Below are 17,718 nucleotides of genomic sequence, written 5' to 3'. Positions count from 1 at the left end.
TAAGTTGTACAGTTAATAGACTATAATGGAAAGTGACCGTAGTTTGATTTCTGCTGCAGCACACGGAACAAAAATGTTGGCTCAGTAGGAGTACCGGTACTCGTAAAGCGAGGTGAGTAGAATATTTGGAGAACGGTTTGGAGACATATAAGGTGATATCTAGAAACTGAACAAGACGACAGACAACTAGTTTATGCAAACCAAGAGCCACAGATAAAGCATATGATCGAGTTCTTATCGTCAATAGTCCACGAAAGAAAACTATTGCCAATACTCAGTTGCAGGGCCTCGTGTAACGTACACATTTCAGATCATACAGTAGATGTCTGAGAGAAGGTGATTTGAGCAGCAGAAGACCTGCTCACTTAAGTTTACCCAAAACCGCGTCAACTGGAATATATCCTATTGGATGAAAGTTTTATTCTCAGACGAGACCTTCTCAGAACCTCAATGTATGTAGATACAGTGGGGTTGCCCAAGCTTCCTTCTCCCTCAAAATACCTTTTGTTGGTGATTCAATTATTTTTTGAGGCGGTATTAATTTGCAACATTCACACAACCCGTAACACTTACTATACCAGCTTTAAACGTAGTAAAATACTAGGAAACATACTAAAAGAACATGAAGTTCTATTCGATCTATTGGTTTTTTCTCACAACTTATGCATGATGATGCTCGTCCGCATAAAGCGTAGTCCAAGGTTATCTTAGGGAAGTTGGTATAGACACAATTGAACGACCACCAAAAATTCCGGATCCCAATCCTATAGAGCACATGTGGGACACTTTGAAATAATGTAATAGCCAGAAACATCTTCTCAACATCCCTGGCTGCGTTTCAAAACCCAGTAATTGAAAAGAGACAGTCAATATCACAAGAATGTATTCAACATCTTACTACTGGAAAGAGACACAGACTCCGAGAGATAATAACTGCAAAAATTGGAAATGCTAGATACCAATAAAACCATTGAATCGGTAAATCAAATCATGTACACAATTTCTATTCCCACTTGAACCTATATCTTAATTGCCTTATATATTGTGTCAATTTTTTTAAATAATTTGAATAAAATATCTTTTATATTTTTTGTTGTCTTTTTTATTTCTTCAGTACAAAACAGTAGAAAAACTCATATTAATATTTCTTAATTAGTCTATTATACATTTTATAGACAAAACCTATTTTGGTGCGAAAATTTTGACCAGGAGTGTGTGTATGCCTTATTACTTCATTTCATTCAAAAAGTAAGATATTTAGCCTTCAATGCTAGTAGAAGAAAAAGATAACTTATGAACAAGATATCAAATATATCAAGCATACATGTTATCTGTTAATTTATAATACTGATTGTGGTTTGCAAACAAAACATTGCAGTACAGTAGTGTAGGGCCACCAAGCACAACCAATGGGTATATGAGTAATTGTTATGTTACGTGTTAAATATTTTTAAATATTATTGCATCTATTTTTCTTTGATTTTATTTTAATATTAGGTAAGTGACAATATTAGTCTTAGAACTACTCTGACTTGTACAATTTTCATTATAACGGTGGACCAAAAGGGAAGAGTTATTTTTTACATTGAAACTTAAACTACTGTATGTAATAACTCAAAATGTATACGTGTACGATTTCAAGCAATCCAATATTTCTGAGTGCTTAAAACATTTACTTATTCTTTTTCGATACAGAGTTTGAAAATTATTTTATATGATGTAAAGGCAGATGTTACATTGACAGCATATTCCAGTTTCCATAACATTTGCTAACAGAATGAAAATTTCAAAATCTGATCTACTTTGAAGTAACACACGCTAATATTAAAGTTTAGTAGAAGAACAGTGATTTTTGCAGTGTATTCACTACTTGAATATACGTTGTTTGTTCAACAATCCAGCTACCTGAAGTATTCTAAACCTCATACTGAGGCTTTACAATCATAAAATATATTATTCCATATACATTATTTTAACTATATCATCGGATTTAGTAAAGATTAAATAATAATACACAAATATATTGTGTGTTTACTTAATATGGGTTTATAAGTAGATTATAATACTTCAATCAGAAAACGGATAAGAATCACTGTCTAAAGTAACGTACATAAATATATGTAAACAAACATAAAGTTGTATACTCTTTTGTATGATAATAAATATAAGTGGAAAATTTTAATTATGTACAAAATAGTAGAGGCGATATAACAAAATCTCTTAACAAAGTACCTTAAACATATCTACACGAAATACAATGAAAATCTGAGACTCATTTTCTAAATAATAAAATGTTTTGTATTGTACACATCTATATTTCTAATAAAAATTCCAAAAATTAAGAATTATTTTGAAATCTAATAGTAGTGAAAATGTCTCAAAATTTAATAAATATTCTGTTTATAATGAATCAAAATTCTGTTTCGAAAATGAAAATCCACATGTTATAATATTATGTGTTAAAAAATTGGAAACTATCTATGAGAATACAACATTTTATTCCTTAGAATAACCCGATTCTGTATTATTTAAGCAGATTTGTATGTTGGATTTTTATCCTAACATTCAACATAATTATTGTAAAATTTTAAAAAAATCCTTTGCTTAGAAAGATATTTTTATAATATTCTTTACTTTCGTGGTTTAACTTTTTGCTTTTGCTTTGCATTTTCAATTTTATATTATCAATCTAAACAACTTATAATTTAAAAGTTTTTACAGGATAATCAATTTTTTAAAGTTTTTTCCAACTTCTGAAATATTTTTATCTATTTCAAAAGCAATTCTTTTAAAGATCTACCTATTTATTCAAGAAAATAAATAGACTTACGTAAACAAACGTAAAGCTTAAATTATCAATTAACATCAATATTGATAAATTATCAACTTGATATTGCGAATACTGTCTTCCACCCCCCTCCCCATACCGATTATTAACTTTCTTATGAATAGAGATGGAGTGATTTACTTTGAAGGAAATTTATATGACCAACTGAGGAGATTTTTTACGTATGAAAACCCACACAGTTTAAATTTCATTTAAAGCTATTGTAAGGCAGATAAAAGATTCATATTCAGATAGGTTTTTTTTTTCAAAAACTAGGGCACAACATCAGAAAAACTTTTATTACAAGAATCAAAAAATATAATAAACCAAGATTAACATAGTATTTATTACGTTTAGTTTTGTCAGACCGAAGCCCATTAAGAAGTCCTGACAATACCAATAGATGGTTTTGCCATGTCATCTCTTATTGTTTACCAGTTAGTATGTGAGACAAATTCAGTCCAGTTTTATATATATTTATATTTATATATATATATATATATATACTTTGGTAGTTTACAGTACTTTGGTTAAGTGAGTACTTAATATAATGTTATTAAAGTACGACATATCTATTTTAAGTTAACCAATAAAGATCGATTGATCTATGAACTATGCTTCCAGAGAAAAGCGTTACTTATGTAAGATCAACTAGTCATATTTTTTATTGAAGGCTTATTAGCAAGTAAACTTGAAAAAGCGTAGCTTAATATATTTTGTCATAGTTACCAAAGGTTTTTAACAGTGAGTAGATAATTTTCTAACAAATAGGCAATGAACAAAGCGAAACACTTACTTATGAGTATTAAACTTTTATTTTATCTTGTTGTACTAATAGTACTAATAGTAATAACAATCATTTACAACACTTTTAAAGCAAGTTTCTTTTAAAAGTTTTATATAAGTTATAGAACATGTTGATCCATATCGTATCCAGTATTTGTCTCTTCTCACTGACTTTGCACTTAAATACTACTATTTTTTATTACTATACGGTTTAATATGCCAAGATGTTGAGGAAAGTAATGACCAGTGTCTAATTAAATTGTGTATTAACCTAAATATATTGTTTTTAGTTAATTCTAAATTTTGCGTTAATTTAATAGTTAAGTTATTTAATTCTCTTATATAAAACAAAGTATATTTATAAATATTCGATGGTATGCAGAACCATTGCAGTTTTGCTAATGCAGGAAATTAAATCTTTCAAAGATAAAATTTACAAGAGTCTTAATTTGTATATTTAAGGAAATATAATTTTGTTCTAGCAATATAAATCTCACTCATCATGCTAAAGAGAATAAGTAAACGAAATAAATTGTTTCTGAAATAATGACACACTTTCCTATATAATGTTTCCTGTTTATAGCAACACTATAAGAATGACTTACCAATCCAGAAATATACAGTAATGTTGCAACATTCGAAGAAAGCACAAGACACCAATACAAATAGTAATATTGTTTTTAATTTTTGGTTTTTAAACTAAACAAATACACATTATTTCTTATTTAATACATCTTATCTGTAGGAATGAACAGTTCAAATTACTGTATTGTAACATGGACAGTATAATACAGATCAAAACATAACTAAAACCTCACTAGCTTAACGCACAATACAAAAACTATCTGGAGAGTTTACACTAGCTAGATACAACTTTAAGCTCAGAGTTGAGGATTACTAATAAATCAACTCAATAGTATATTTGTTCAGACTTTGTATTTAAGTTCTAGTATTTTAAGCTCGCTATATGGTACGAACACTGGAGGAAAAATAAAACAACAAGGTCAGAACATAAAAACGTGTTTTATCCCCCAGTCTTTTGAGCACAGTACAACTGTATCTTCACCGTTTATCCTTTCTATAACATACCACTGATAATCGTAACTATGTTTAAAATTTATTACGAGTATTACCTTGATTCAAGTCTTTTTATTCTTATCCTTTTTGTTGGAAAAATCAATTCACTTATCAGATGATAATATTCAGAAAAGGTCTGAAAGACTGACGTAGCATTACAGCAAAATCTGGAAGTAGACGCTCTTTCTTCGCGCCCATTAAAAAAATGTTTCTGCAGACCTTTTTCATGTTAAATTCTTCTTTAACAATGTGGTGAAAAACTAACCTGAGCTCACTACTTTCTTCAGCTAATATAACAATAACCTTTCCTATTGAAATGCACTAACACCATTTTAGTAATAGTATATATTAGTTTATAGCCTAATTAAATGAAAATAACACCGACAGTAGCCAGCGGTATAGTTCAAGCACCATTCCCCCTCTCAAATATAGTTATATATTTTTAAATAAAAATGTTTCTGTTCAATCAACAATATTTTACCAGCTATAAGCATTTTGACTTCACGCTAGAAATATTATGATTAAAATCCTACAAAAAATAATTTCATTACCTAAAATTTTTTTAAAATTTAGTTCTAATAAAATTACGCATACAGGTTTCACCTTTTCAACTATTTACAAATTTTTAAACTGATGTGATTCAAACTAAAAATTATTTTCCCTATATAAAACATTATTTTTAATTAAAATATTTGAAGTTAATAAGGAATTTCGAAATAAAGACTGTATGTTTCATATAAAATTGTAACCACTTACAACCTATGAATGTGCAATGGAATATCCAGAGTATCAGTTACAATAGTTATATATCAATAGTTACAGTTCAATATTTATCAAAGGTTAAATATTTATTTTATATTAAATGCAATTTAAATGATTAAATAGACACAATTTTAATCTCATTATTTTCCAGTACCGTTATATGTGTACATTTTAAATAATAAACTGTAACGTGAATAGCTCATTTTATTGATATTTTTTATGTTACTCAATTAGTTTTAGTCATACAGTGTTACAAACACTACTATCATTGTTATTTTCAGGTAGATTAAATGTTGTGATCAAGTTTAAATTAACAATTTACATAATCGGAGTAGTAGCATTTATTAAAAACCCTTAAGTAAGGACACCGTTTAGTACAACCTGAATGTAATCACGGACTGAATTTAATTCAAGAACTAGTTCTCGTATGAAGCTATACAGGTAGGATTAGTTGTCTTGGGTGGATCTTAGAAGACCGAATGTACTTTGGATTGGAATTGGTGAGTTGTTATTGCCAGTTTAAATTGATAATTAAGAATGCTGTCGCCATAGGGCTGATGAGCGATGTTTACTAAATAAGCCAGCATATTCCCAATGTTATACAGAAGGGCTATCCGTAAATCCTTTTTTACATTGATACCATATTTATTATAACAGTAAATACCCTCGTAAGAAGATTACTGAAAAACATACCTAATTATATGACACCATGTATTGAATCCATTTTGATTTTGTTTTCTTTATAAAATTATGTTTACCACTTAAATATCATTAATTAAATATTTTTGCAGACATTCGCCCAATGCTGTCCTATTTGCTCCTGGTGTTGGGTGCCTTTTGCTGTCCGTCGGTTTTTGGAGACTGCGATGACGACGGGAAACAACGATGTATGGAATGTGAGACAATAGACTTCAGCCTTAATGATGTGAGCTTCAACCTTAATGATGTATAGATCATTTCATTGTTACCAAAAGCAACACTTTCTGTTGGCAACCCACGTCAATAAACTTGAGCAAATCTGAATTTCTTTGCCACGAAGGCACGGACATACATATTTGCTGCAGTAGCAGTATTGAGGACACTACTTGAGCAACGTTAAAATACGGTACACTCATACTCCCGAATCATTCAAAACATGCATTTTAACCTTTGAACTTTAAAAATGGAGTCTTCTAATGGTAGGGTGATTATTATCGTCACTTTGGTTAAGAAGTAACGTGAGTGTTGATAAACCACCCCTTTAAGCAGCTACTATTAGATCGATGGAAACGGTATTGTCCGGGTCTCTTTGGTGGGAAATCATTTGTTCATGATAATCTACATCGATTATTCCATTCAAGTTTTCCAATTATTGCTTATTTATTTGATTGCAGAGGAAGTAACAAAACATTTGTATGTTTTGAGATATCATGGAAGAAATATATTAAATTTGTTCCGTCTATGTGTTACTATTTGTTTATGTATATATTCACATCAGTGTATAAAATAAGGCATAGTTATGTGTATTTTGACATTCCAAATAACCACGCTTCATTAAAAGGCATTCAATTAAAATATACTGAATTATCCTTTTCCTTTTCTTTAGGCATACTGCAAACAACCTCTATTTGTAAATTTCCTGCCCAATACCGAGCGTCACTGTTTGATTGACAACATCTGCTACACCTACTTCCCTCTGCCGGACGACCCATACACTTTTAACCTGTACAGGGCTATTGTCTTGTAAGTATGTTGTATATACTCTGTTAAAGCTTTAAATGGATATACTAAATTATCTTTAATCTAAAGGATCCAATTTCAGCTTCTTATATTAGCATCATTGATAATTAAACAGATGCCATCCTTATAGTATACCAAACATCAATTTAAGACAACCAATTTACAAAATGGCACAAATTCGGTTAAACACCACTCGAAACTTTCAAATTATTGTATTTTGTATAAGTAAATAACAATTTTAACCCTCTATAGAAATTTAAGGAAAAATTGTGGTTGAATTATAACTATTCTACTGAGCAACATAGTGAGAAAATTTGAGGAAATTAAAAACATGGGCGAAGGTCTGTGCATCATCGTGGAGTACGACCAGTCGACAATATTGCTGCTTTGGGTTGTATGAGTAGTGTGATCAAAGACCCAAAGTTTCTAATTTGTATCGGATTTTGGCCTTTCTTATCCCTTTTAACTGCAAATTTCAGTAAATACAGGGTTACACTTCTTGATCACGAAGATATGCAGAAACATGGATCTGAAAATGGTTCGTTAGCGAGTTACGGCTAGCAAAATATTTCGTCTGGATTTTAGCTCACCATGCAAAACGAGGCCTTCCTGAAATTCTGGTAAGGTAGATTAAGTGGCCAATTCAACCACTTTTATGGTTTTTACCTGCTAAATTGAATAAAACAGGATTCATAACTGTAAGTTAAGTATTTTTAATAAAACCTGTATTAAATGCAAAAGAATAGTGGGAAAGCACATTTTTTATCTTTGGGCAACAGTTAATAACACAAAGGAAGCTAATAGATATTTGATCAAATGTACATATATATTTCCGTTCTAACAAGGAAAACTCAACACTGGCATCGGAAATATAAATCACTCAAACCAGAAGTGCTTAAACACGTATAATGCCTACCTAACTTCTAGAATTATTATAACATTCAGGTACTTAATATCTGAAATACAGAGATCATAGTCAGTGAAGAATGTATGCATATTGGATGTTAGAGAAAAAATAAGTTAATACTGAATTATAAAAGAAAAGTTTCTTCTTTGGCGACGAATATCAGTAAATAGAATTATCGCACGTGGCCCGATAAAATTCCTCCCGTCGTATATACGATACCATTACATGCCCTAGAAGTAAGTGTGTGGTGCATATTATGGTCGGGTGGCATAATTGGGCATTCATTTGAAAAAGAATGAAGGCCAGACAGTAATTGTGACTGGTGAGCCTTATAGGAGCATGATAACTGCGTACTTTTCGAACGAAATAGAAAATATTGATGTGGAAAGAATGAGCTTTCACCAAGACAGTACCACTTGCCACACATCAAGTACAGCTTTTGGGTGTTTTGTGTTAAAAGTCCAGAGGTTTCAAGGAAAAGATTATTTAATCTTATGGTAATATCGATAGGCCACTCAGGTTGTCTCATTTAACACATCTGGATTCTATCGTGTAGTGGTTTTTTATAGATTCGTGTCTAATCTGACAAACATGCAATGTTGGGACAATTTAAATCAAAGTTACAGGTCCGACAACCCCCAAACTTGTCAAGAATCCATAGGAAACCACCTTGAAAGAGTCAATTATATAATCAGGATTTATCAGGATATTTATTTATCTATAGCTAATGAAAATGACAGATATTTTATTAATAAAATAATATGTAACTAAAAATTAAGTCATGTGGTTCTCTTTCAAAAAAATTTAGGAAACTTAAATTGGATCAGACTTTTTGTAACTATAAAAATATCTTGGCAATAAATATTTATTAAACTCCTTTTGGTCTAATTGTTTATTTTAAATGATGTAGATTTCATGTATATTAGCAATCTGAGACAAACCATCTAGAAACTGTTGAGGCTTATCTTTAAAGTGTTTTATTTGTTCCTCTACAAATATCATGTTCAATAGAACAATATGAATTGTATAAATATCTTCAAAAGTTGAAAGGATTCTAGCCTAAAAAGTCGAAATGGATTAACTAACATGAATTCCAATGCTATTTTGGTTGTTTAAAATGAGTGTTGTAACTATAGCCAACATAGGTTACATTAGAGTTGGTGTATAGAGAATAGTCTCATGTCATATCCATTCAATTTTTAAAAGGAAAATGTGTTGTGCAATGACACTGTGTTTCGAAATGCTTATTTAATGCATCTTAATTGTATTCTATCGATTGTTTCCTACTCAAATAAGCTATGCAAGGTACAATAGCCTATTGCCTTGACCCATCAGGAAGGGGTTGACCATTAACCAATCAATACCCCCCTCCACCACCAAATATTTATGCATTTTTTCCAGAGATGCACTGACTATAGAAGGTTAAGTCTTTCGTCGTCTGTGATGGATGTCAGATGTGTTCTTCAGAGTTCTTATTCTATGCAGTGACATGGTTGGTACTTGTATCAGTCACCCTGAAAAGTTGAGATGGTGATGATAACGTACAACGCGTTCTGCTGTTTAACCATAACTTTGTAAAGTTCATGACCACATCATTATATTTTTATTTCTGTGTACACTTATCTTATGTCTGTAATATATTTTAAACACAAGGAAGAGGATAGATTCCCTTCCTCGAGAGTAGTGTTATAGCTTTATTAACGATGGACAATTTAAAACAATCTAACATCCTTTCAACTTATCCATCGTCAATACTAATTTTTTAAAGAATGAACATGGCATATACGTATTACATTCTTGAAGCTCTTTTCTTGTTGGAAATTATATATTAATTCCCAATAATATATTAATATATTATATATATAATATATTAATGTTTATGTTACTATTGTTATTATTACTTTTATCAGTTGTGTGGGTCCGAAATGTTCTCATTGAGTACGAAAGGCCTCACAAAAATAAAAACTTTATATTATTGGAGAGTTTGTTTAAATTAATATATGGCATATATTACTGTTTTTAAATTCTATTTATTTTAATACTAATAATATTTGTCTCGTTACATTTATATATAATATTTCATATCTAAAACTACTCGTATTTCGTTTCTTAACTTTTTTTGTTCCCTTAGGACAAGAAGCTTTTAAATTGCACTTTGTCTTGTAAGAACCATAGCGCTACTTCCGGAGTGATAGGATATTCAGGATGGGTAAGGTTAGGGGGTAGGGGCGACCTTTTATCGAGATCCGTGAGGAAGAATTAGGGCTCTAATCTCAAAGTCATGTCTACCCGGAAGAAGATGTCAGCTCTGAACCAGCCTCTCCAGTCAAAGTAGGCAGACCAGACTTATCGAATTGGTCTTGAACTCCAGAATTTCGACATTTGAGGTTAGTGATGTGCCGCTCCTGGACATTCATAAGGTTGCCCAGACTTAAGTCAGATATCGGATTTTGCTGTGCCCACTGTAGGTGCAACTGGAAGGTATGAACCAGCCAGACGAGAACCCTGCTGGGATTATCGTTTCTTAACATACTATGAAACAAATACCAAGCGACCAATAATGGCCAAATACCACCACAAAAGACGTCATGGTTGGCTTGCGCAATGGTCAGAGGGGCAGTGCAGCGGATTCGGCGGTCGAGTCAAGCAACTTTAGGCTGCTGCTTAGATGGCTGTGCGATCCTGTCCTACCAACAGGCAGCTTTCCCGGCCATTGACGGAGGGTCGTAAGTCACGTTTAGCAGTTTGTCAACAGGTTAAGTGTCAGAGAGAGCTTCTTAACCCTAATTTCGCCTGGTGAACAGGACATTCTTTACTGTTACTTTTTAACACTGCAGGACTCTGGTTTACACCTATATGAAAACTTAATGATAGCTGCAATAACACTTTTAATGTTGCAGCTGTGATGGTTCAACAATTATCGAAACTACAATAGTAACAGAATTGGAAATCGGAAGATACAGAGGAGGAGGTAATGTACCTGTTTGGTTTTTGTATATGTACTCTCATAATAAGTGACTTATGATTGAGGTTTCTAATTATATTTATTAATAAGCATAATAATAGCAGTTGGTAAAAAGAGTTTTTACATAATTTTCAAATTATGAGTGCTGTATGAAGCTAAGAAGTGATACATCTTGTGTATGAATTTTGTCTATCAAGAAAATGTTTAATATTCTAGCCAGTAATAAAATAACTTCTCTAGATATAAAAGTGATCTATCTTTGGTTAGTTCATTTGTAACCCATTTGCGTTTTTTTCTTTTGTTTATTTTCTTGGAAAACACAACCTATGGTAATAGCCGAATAAAATTTGTCATAATCGTTCTCCACTGATAAACTTTCATCCAACTTTGATTTGAGATATTCCTAGAAAGTTTTCGAAATTTGATTAGCTAAATATTCTACTCTCTTTTGTATGTTCTTCGAAAAATTCAGTATTTAAATATTATACATCTAAACATTGTCTCTTATGATCAGATATTTGTGTTATCACAAATACACCCCTTGACTCCACTATATGTGAAGTGAAGTTATTAATATAATTAATTATATAACTATTATAACTTTTCAAATACTAGCAACACTATTTGGGAAATCAACCTTATATATTGCGTCATACATTTTCTATGTGTTTATAAATATTTCGTATGTTATCTTTGACTAAAAAACTCAATGTCTTCGACTATAATTAAATTTTTATATGTATTACATAAATCATCATTCAGTAATTCAAACTTATCGAGAAAAGGTTGCAGGTAGCAATGGTAGAGGCTACGTAAATGACAAAAAAATAAATGAAATTTCTTCTAAAACAATTCTGTCAAATTCCATTTCAGCTGATAGGGCCACTGGTTTATTTTTTATATTTTTAAGTGTCAATAACATTGCCCCTCCTCCAGGAGTGGTTTTCCTTAAAAAGTATAGGCTAATCTTAAAGAGTATCCTTCAATATTTAAATAGTGTATTTAAGTTTCCTACAAATTTACATCACTCAGTTCAAATATATTTGATTTTGGGATGTTCAAAGTTAAATTTAAATGATTTACACTCAATTAAATATTTTGGGCATTTTTGGTGAATTAAAAAAAAATTTGATTTGAGTGCTTACTGCTTAACATTATCTAAGCATCATTGGCGGCGTGTCAAAAAGCCGAACTGTTAATTTTTTGTGAAGAGCCTAAAAACTAATATATATATATATTGTGTATATACGTTTGTTTTGCTGAACATCCACTGGTACTTGTATGTATAGGAAGGAATGTGTCTGTATGTTAGCACTAGATTACTCCACATTCACCATAAACACTGGGATGTTCTCACAGGACTGGGGTACTACCAGAATATCGATTTGTGGTGTGAATTTCTTCTCCTCATTAAGCGTGTATGCGATTAGTGTAGTCGCTGAATCCACTTGCAGAGCAGTTTTACTGTGGATTTTTAGACCAGACCATCCTTTTAAAGGAAGTCTAGTTCAGGATCGCTAGGAAATATATTTGGTTGATTTGGTTTCAAGATTGCAGGCTCTTAGATTTCTTTTGGCTTTAGGGACCTACTGAATTTTGACGGTGTTTTATAAATTCTTCATGGATGAATCTATTAAATATAACCTTATATAATTTAATATAATCTTATTATCATTGATTTTATGATAAAATCCTGGTGTAAGCACTACTAACTTTCTGTAACCTTACTATTCTCGCAGCAAATTTTACTTTGTCTCTCACCACTCAAATCGGCTGAAATACAGTGGTAAAAGGTGACAAGTTAGTTTTACTGACATAGATATTGTCTCTTTTATATTAACCTCTACAACAGTAATGTTTGGGAGATGGATATGACACATGATGGTAAAGTTAGCTTAAACTTTGGGCTGAAGAGATTGTGATAAAAAGTTTGGAGCCCAGTAGTTCTTTCCCTCTGTAGTTAAAATGAACTCCAAATATTTCAGATCATACATTAGAGAAGCTTGTTAGATCCACAAAGGGATATTCTGTAAAGCATGTGATAGTTCATGAATGAATAGATTAGCTATCATTATATTTTCATTGATCTGATGATACAAAGGAAGGTCTTGTGTAATAGAGATACATTCGATTATAACCTTGCTTGGTTTTACAGTTATTAATGATGACTTTAAAATCTGAATGAAAGTGTTTAGATGACTATATAAATATCACTGGATCCTGTTTTGAGGATTATGTGGTCAATTTTTCCTTTTACCCGCTTGGGCTCCTTCATAATATCTCCCAGTCCCACATGACAAAATATTAATCTTATCAAAATAATAATTTTTTTTATTATGTCAAATTCTTTTTGCAGTAAAAGATCAAAATGTCTTTCATGACTGTCTCTAAGAATATTTCCAGTGTTTATTTTCACTTTAGTAAGGTCTGAGTGTTTGTTTTTCTGTTTGAGCTTTGTTCCGCTAGTCTACATTATATCTTGGTAATAGAAAATTCTTATTTTGTAATGATAGGTGTGAATTTTATGATTATGTAAATTTTACACATTGATTTGTGTACTTTTTCAAACTTGTCGAACATAAATCTGTATAACTTTTCCCAATTAAGATAATAAACTCTTCAAAATTTGATAATTGTTGTAAATGGTGTAGGCAATTAGGGATCTTTGCAAGATGATATCTCAGTTATTTATTGAGTTGTTTGATATATCTGTGCCCAGTGTTTTATTCAGTAGAAAGAGGTCCTTCAACTTCATTGATAACTGGGAATATATGAATTCCTGTAGTGTATAACAGTATTTTTGTAACAACTGTTTATCAATAGAAAGGTTGGACCCCTTAATGGAATCACAGTGTTACAAACATTATGTCGCTTTAACATAAATCACGGTGCTACAGTGTGATCCTCCCTACTCATTTAAGTTGTCAGAATTATTTAGTGGCATCAAAATAGAACTTTTACTACCAATGGCTATGAGGCCCAAGGTATTCAGCATTACTGCTTACACACTTCACGGATTGTAATATTAATAGGGGAGAAATGTAAAGAAAGTGGCGTTTTAATAGAACATTGTCTAACAAGTCTTTATGTTAAGGAATAAAGTAAATGTTTATCTTACGTCATCTTGATTCCTCCTGTTTGGCGCCAATTTCTTTGGATGAACGGGTTTTCTTTACGGTCATTTGGTTCCTATCCATCAACTATGAAATTTTGTTCGTTTTCGTTTTTTTACCATATTTCTAATGTTAGCTTTATTTATTTACATTAAATTATATTAATGTATGTAGTTTAATTATGTTTCCACTAAATTAAAAATGCCTTACATTCACAGCATATGTTTTAAATAACAATGTAAGGCATGAGGAAGTATCTACAAAATTACAACACTGATTGTTTTCATATCTGTTAGAGATAGAGTCAACATTCTACTTTTATGTCAAACGCTGATAACGTAATTTGTTGTAGGCTCCAATCGGGAAAATGAAACAGTTGTTTGGAGACACCAACAAAAGTCTTTCATACTCTGTGCAGTTAATAAACTGTTCGGATGTTTGGTTTGCATCAAGCAAATATTTCGCATAGTAGCAACATTTAAATATTCTGAGAGAATAGTAACTACCTTTAGCACGCTTATTAATAGTATAGTTCAGGTCAGGATTATAAAATAATACGAATAGTTACAAAGTGTTTGATTTTAAATGCTGTGAAGTTTAAATAACTATAACAAAAAATGAGCTATATTACGATAAATGAGTTTCACATGTTAGTAAGAGCGTGGGCTTCAGAAAACATGTGAAAGAAGCTCTAGATTTTAAAAACGTATATGTTCATTATAAAAGTTGGTTTTCTGAGATGGTCACCATTCTCATAACACATGATATATTGATACATTGGTGAAATGATTTTACGTTTCATAGATTTTATATCCTAATTATTATCCACACATATTATTCATATCAAGTTGCAATCTTTTATATATGATCTTATATATGATATATGATATATTATATAATCTTATATATATGAATACCGAATCATTTACGGGTGGTCCTAAACTTCAAAAAACCATCATCTTCGTTCTCATAACACTATAAGTAAGAACTTACGTTTGGATATAAACACTTTTATTATTTGTTACTGACATCCTTATAAACATTTTTAACCTAACATTGATTAAGTGATACAAAAGATTCTCTCTGAAATTTCAAAACATTTTCATTAAGTTGATAATGTTCTCTCTATATTTTTATATTTCACAAAACAAAACAGTGGTCCTTGAAGTTACGCAAAAACCATTAAAGAACCAGTATATTTACTTTCTTTTAGCTTTATATTGAGTAGCACTTTATATAATAGGCTAATTCAATCTAATAAAGTGTTTTAAGTAGTAATTTCATTTTCAGTTTTTAACTATTTGTGTTTTAGTTAGGTCATTTAGTTGACAGTGAAGCACTCTTTTTCGACTATACTGCTTCTTGAACTATTGCTGTTTATAAACTTTAAATTTGTTGGAATAAATTAGGTTTTCCAGTTTCCTCTTCCACACATGCTTGAAAGTTTCTGCGACCGCCTCGGATATCTTTCGTAGGAAAGGCTTCAAATAACGTTTTATGTTCATACCTCTGTTATGTGTTTATAGATAATTAATTACATAGTTTATAAGAGTGAAACCTTTCAGATCCCTACTGTACATTCACTTCCAACGTTATCGGATATGCTGGATGTGATACATACGTGATGTACCGGTGCCTACTCTTTGGAGGTGAGTAACCTTTTTTAAGTTTCATTAATATAAAAACTTATATAATCCAGCAGATTTATGTGAGAAGAATGTTTATACATAAAGCAAGTAATAAATTACACACATATAATTTTTCATATGATTATACGTTATTATTATTGATTTCATTACGAAATATTTGGTTTTGTACTTCTTTATATCAAAACACTAAACTAATAATCATTTTAAATCTTTTAATGGTGGAATTAACCCTGAGATATGCAATCGCTGTTAAGTCCTTTTAATAATGCTACTGCATTATTTATTTGTTTACTATTTACTTGTTGAAGTATTGTTCCCACAATTATCACAATAAACATCACTTTGCAAAAGGAATATCCCACCATGAATACTCGTACTGTTTCAACTCTTTGTAAATTATCTCCATTAATTTCTATAACTTTATCAATTTGTAAAGTTATTCAAGAATAATTGTATTAGTATTTTTTATAAAACTCGTATAACTTACTGTGACAGGAAATCTTGTAAAACTTGCTTAAATGATGAACCACAGAGTAATTGTTATGTTTAGTAGTAGTAGTTTTCCATTGTTATCATTTACCGTATCTTAGAAAATGTTTTATAGATTAAACTGAAATACTGTTAAAATTAATTAAATTTCTGAAAGTTAAATTTGTGGAAAATCTTTCACAACTGAAACCCCAAATTTTAAAGCACTTTTCTGCCATTACAGCATTTTATTTTCATGGGTGTAGAGATTACATTCGCTCAAATGGTTCTATATACAAGAAGAAAAAAGTCAGTTCTGTTCGATACAGTTGAATGAATTATAACTAACAGAAAAAGTATGTTAATAAAGGAACCAACCAAAGCTAATCATTTTTTTTTAGAAAATAATCTGATATAAAATACTAGTATAATTCCAACCATATAAATCTTTATAAGTAGTAAGACGCTGTAACGGATGTCGTTACTTGTAACCGGACCCAGAAGTCTGGACATATTAGGAGTTACCTAATGTTCCCTTTCTAAATACATTAACCAACAGAAGGCAGGAAATCTTAGTGTGAACTTTACCCGAGGAAAAGTAAAATTAAAATGTCTTTTGTATAACTACTCCGATTGTTAAGGAATCCACAGTATAGTGATTGGTCTTAGTATTTATACCTAAGCAGCACTGCCAATTCATGTCGTACTTTTAGAGTTTATCCATTTACGAAATTTTATAATGAATGTTTTCTTATGATAGAGTGTACTGAAGACTCCCAGGTTGTTGTGTACGGGCTTTCGCCGAGCTGTCTTCCCTTGGGGATTTCTTGCACTCAGAAGGTGGCCCAGATCGTGGAGGATGCTGGATTCCCTGAGATAGAGTTCATCGCTCTCCCTATGAAGTTACCTAACCGATGTGTCACGGAGCAGATTTGTGTCAACAACATTGAAGGGAACTTCTTCAGAGCACTTAATTTACCACTTCCTGAACCTCAATCTCGTGTAGGTTTTATTAATAAATTTGTTTAACAAATTGTAATTATTACATCCTGGCTATATATTCCAAAGTACTTAACTCAAGCAATAGATACATATAAAATTAAAACAAAAATAAAGGTGCCACTTGTGTCTAATGAAACTTGTTCTTTCCATACATCATACACTTTTCCGAAGATGCTTTTTTCAGATTCCAGACTATTGAACTATATTAATTTATTCCTTAAATTCTCTTAGTCTTTGCTCTCTTCCCCATTTATTTTACTACGTTATCTTCTCTTTTTGTACTAACTCTTGAGCACAGTAACCGTCACATTATAGGAATTATTATATTTTGTATTCGAAATGAAAAGTCAGTGACAATATTTTATAAATTTTATCTGCACTTACATTGTTGTTTTCATTATTACAATTTAAGACTGTATTATTTAGGTGTAAAAATATTTCCT

The 17,718-nt window shown here is 31.0% G+C and overlaps 1 protein-coding gene across 3 annotated transcripts; it reads left to right on the top strand.

Moving 5' to 3' along the window:
- The first annotated feature begins 1,354 nt into the window (after positions 1-1,354).
- On the top strand, positions 1,355-17,306 carry LOC124369260. 3 transcript variants are annotated; one of them, XM_046827159.1, is made up of 6 exons: positions 1,355-1,497; positions 6,244-6,377; positions 7,038-7,174; positions 10,979-11,049; positions 15,722-15,805; positions 17,034-17,306. In XM_046827159.1, the coding sequence occupies exons 2-6, from the start codon at positions 6,255-6,257 to the stop codon at positions 17,300-17,302; spliced, it is 684 nt and encodes a 227-aa protein (XP_046683115.1). In that variant the 5' UTR covers positions 1,355-1,497; positions 6,244-6,254; the 3' UTR covers positions 17,303-17,306. The 3 variants fall into 3 exon arrangements, with proteins under 3 accessions (XP_046683115.1, XP_046683116.1, XP_046683113.1); XM_046827160.1 differs by lacking the exon at positions 1,355-1,497 and adding an exon at positions 2,964-3,009; XM_046827157.1 differs by lacking the exon at positions 1,355-1,497 and adding an exon at positions 3,112-3,264.
- Positions 17,307-17,718: the final 412 nt, after the last annotated feature.

The sequence above is a fragment of the Homalodisca vitripennis genome, chromosome X (assembly GCF_021130785.1).
Source record: "Homalodisca vitripennis isolate AUS2020 chromosome X, UT_GWSS_2.1, whole genome shotgun sequence".
In the NCBI taxonomy this organism is placed as follows: domain Eukaryota; kingdom Metazoa; phylum Arthropoda; class Insecta; order Hemiptera; family Cicadellidae; genus Homalodisca; species Homalodisca vitripennis.
The sequence above is the reverse complement of the archived record's forward strand: the minus strand, read 5'-3'. Positions and strand labels throughout refer to the sequence as shown.

Excerpts from the sequence above, each read along its gene's own strand:
- LOC124369260 (XM_046827157.1), top strand. The coding sequence starts at position 3,231 with ATGGTTTTGCCATGTCATCTCTTATTGTTTACCA. Across the intron at positions 3,265-6,243 it reads TCATCTCTTATTGTTTACCA|ACATTCGCCCAATGCTGTCC; the intron begins GTTAGTATGTGA and ends ATATTTTTGCAG. Across the intron at positions 11,050-15,721 it reads CGGAAGATACAGAGGAGGAG|ATCCCTACTGTACATTCACT; the intron begins GTAATGTACCTG and ends GAAACCTTTCAG.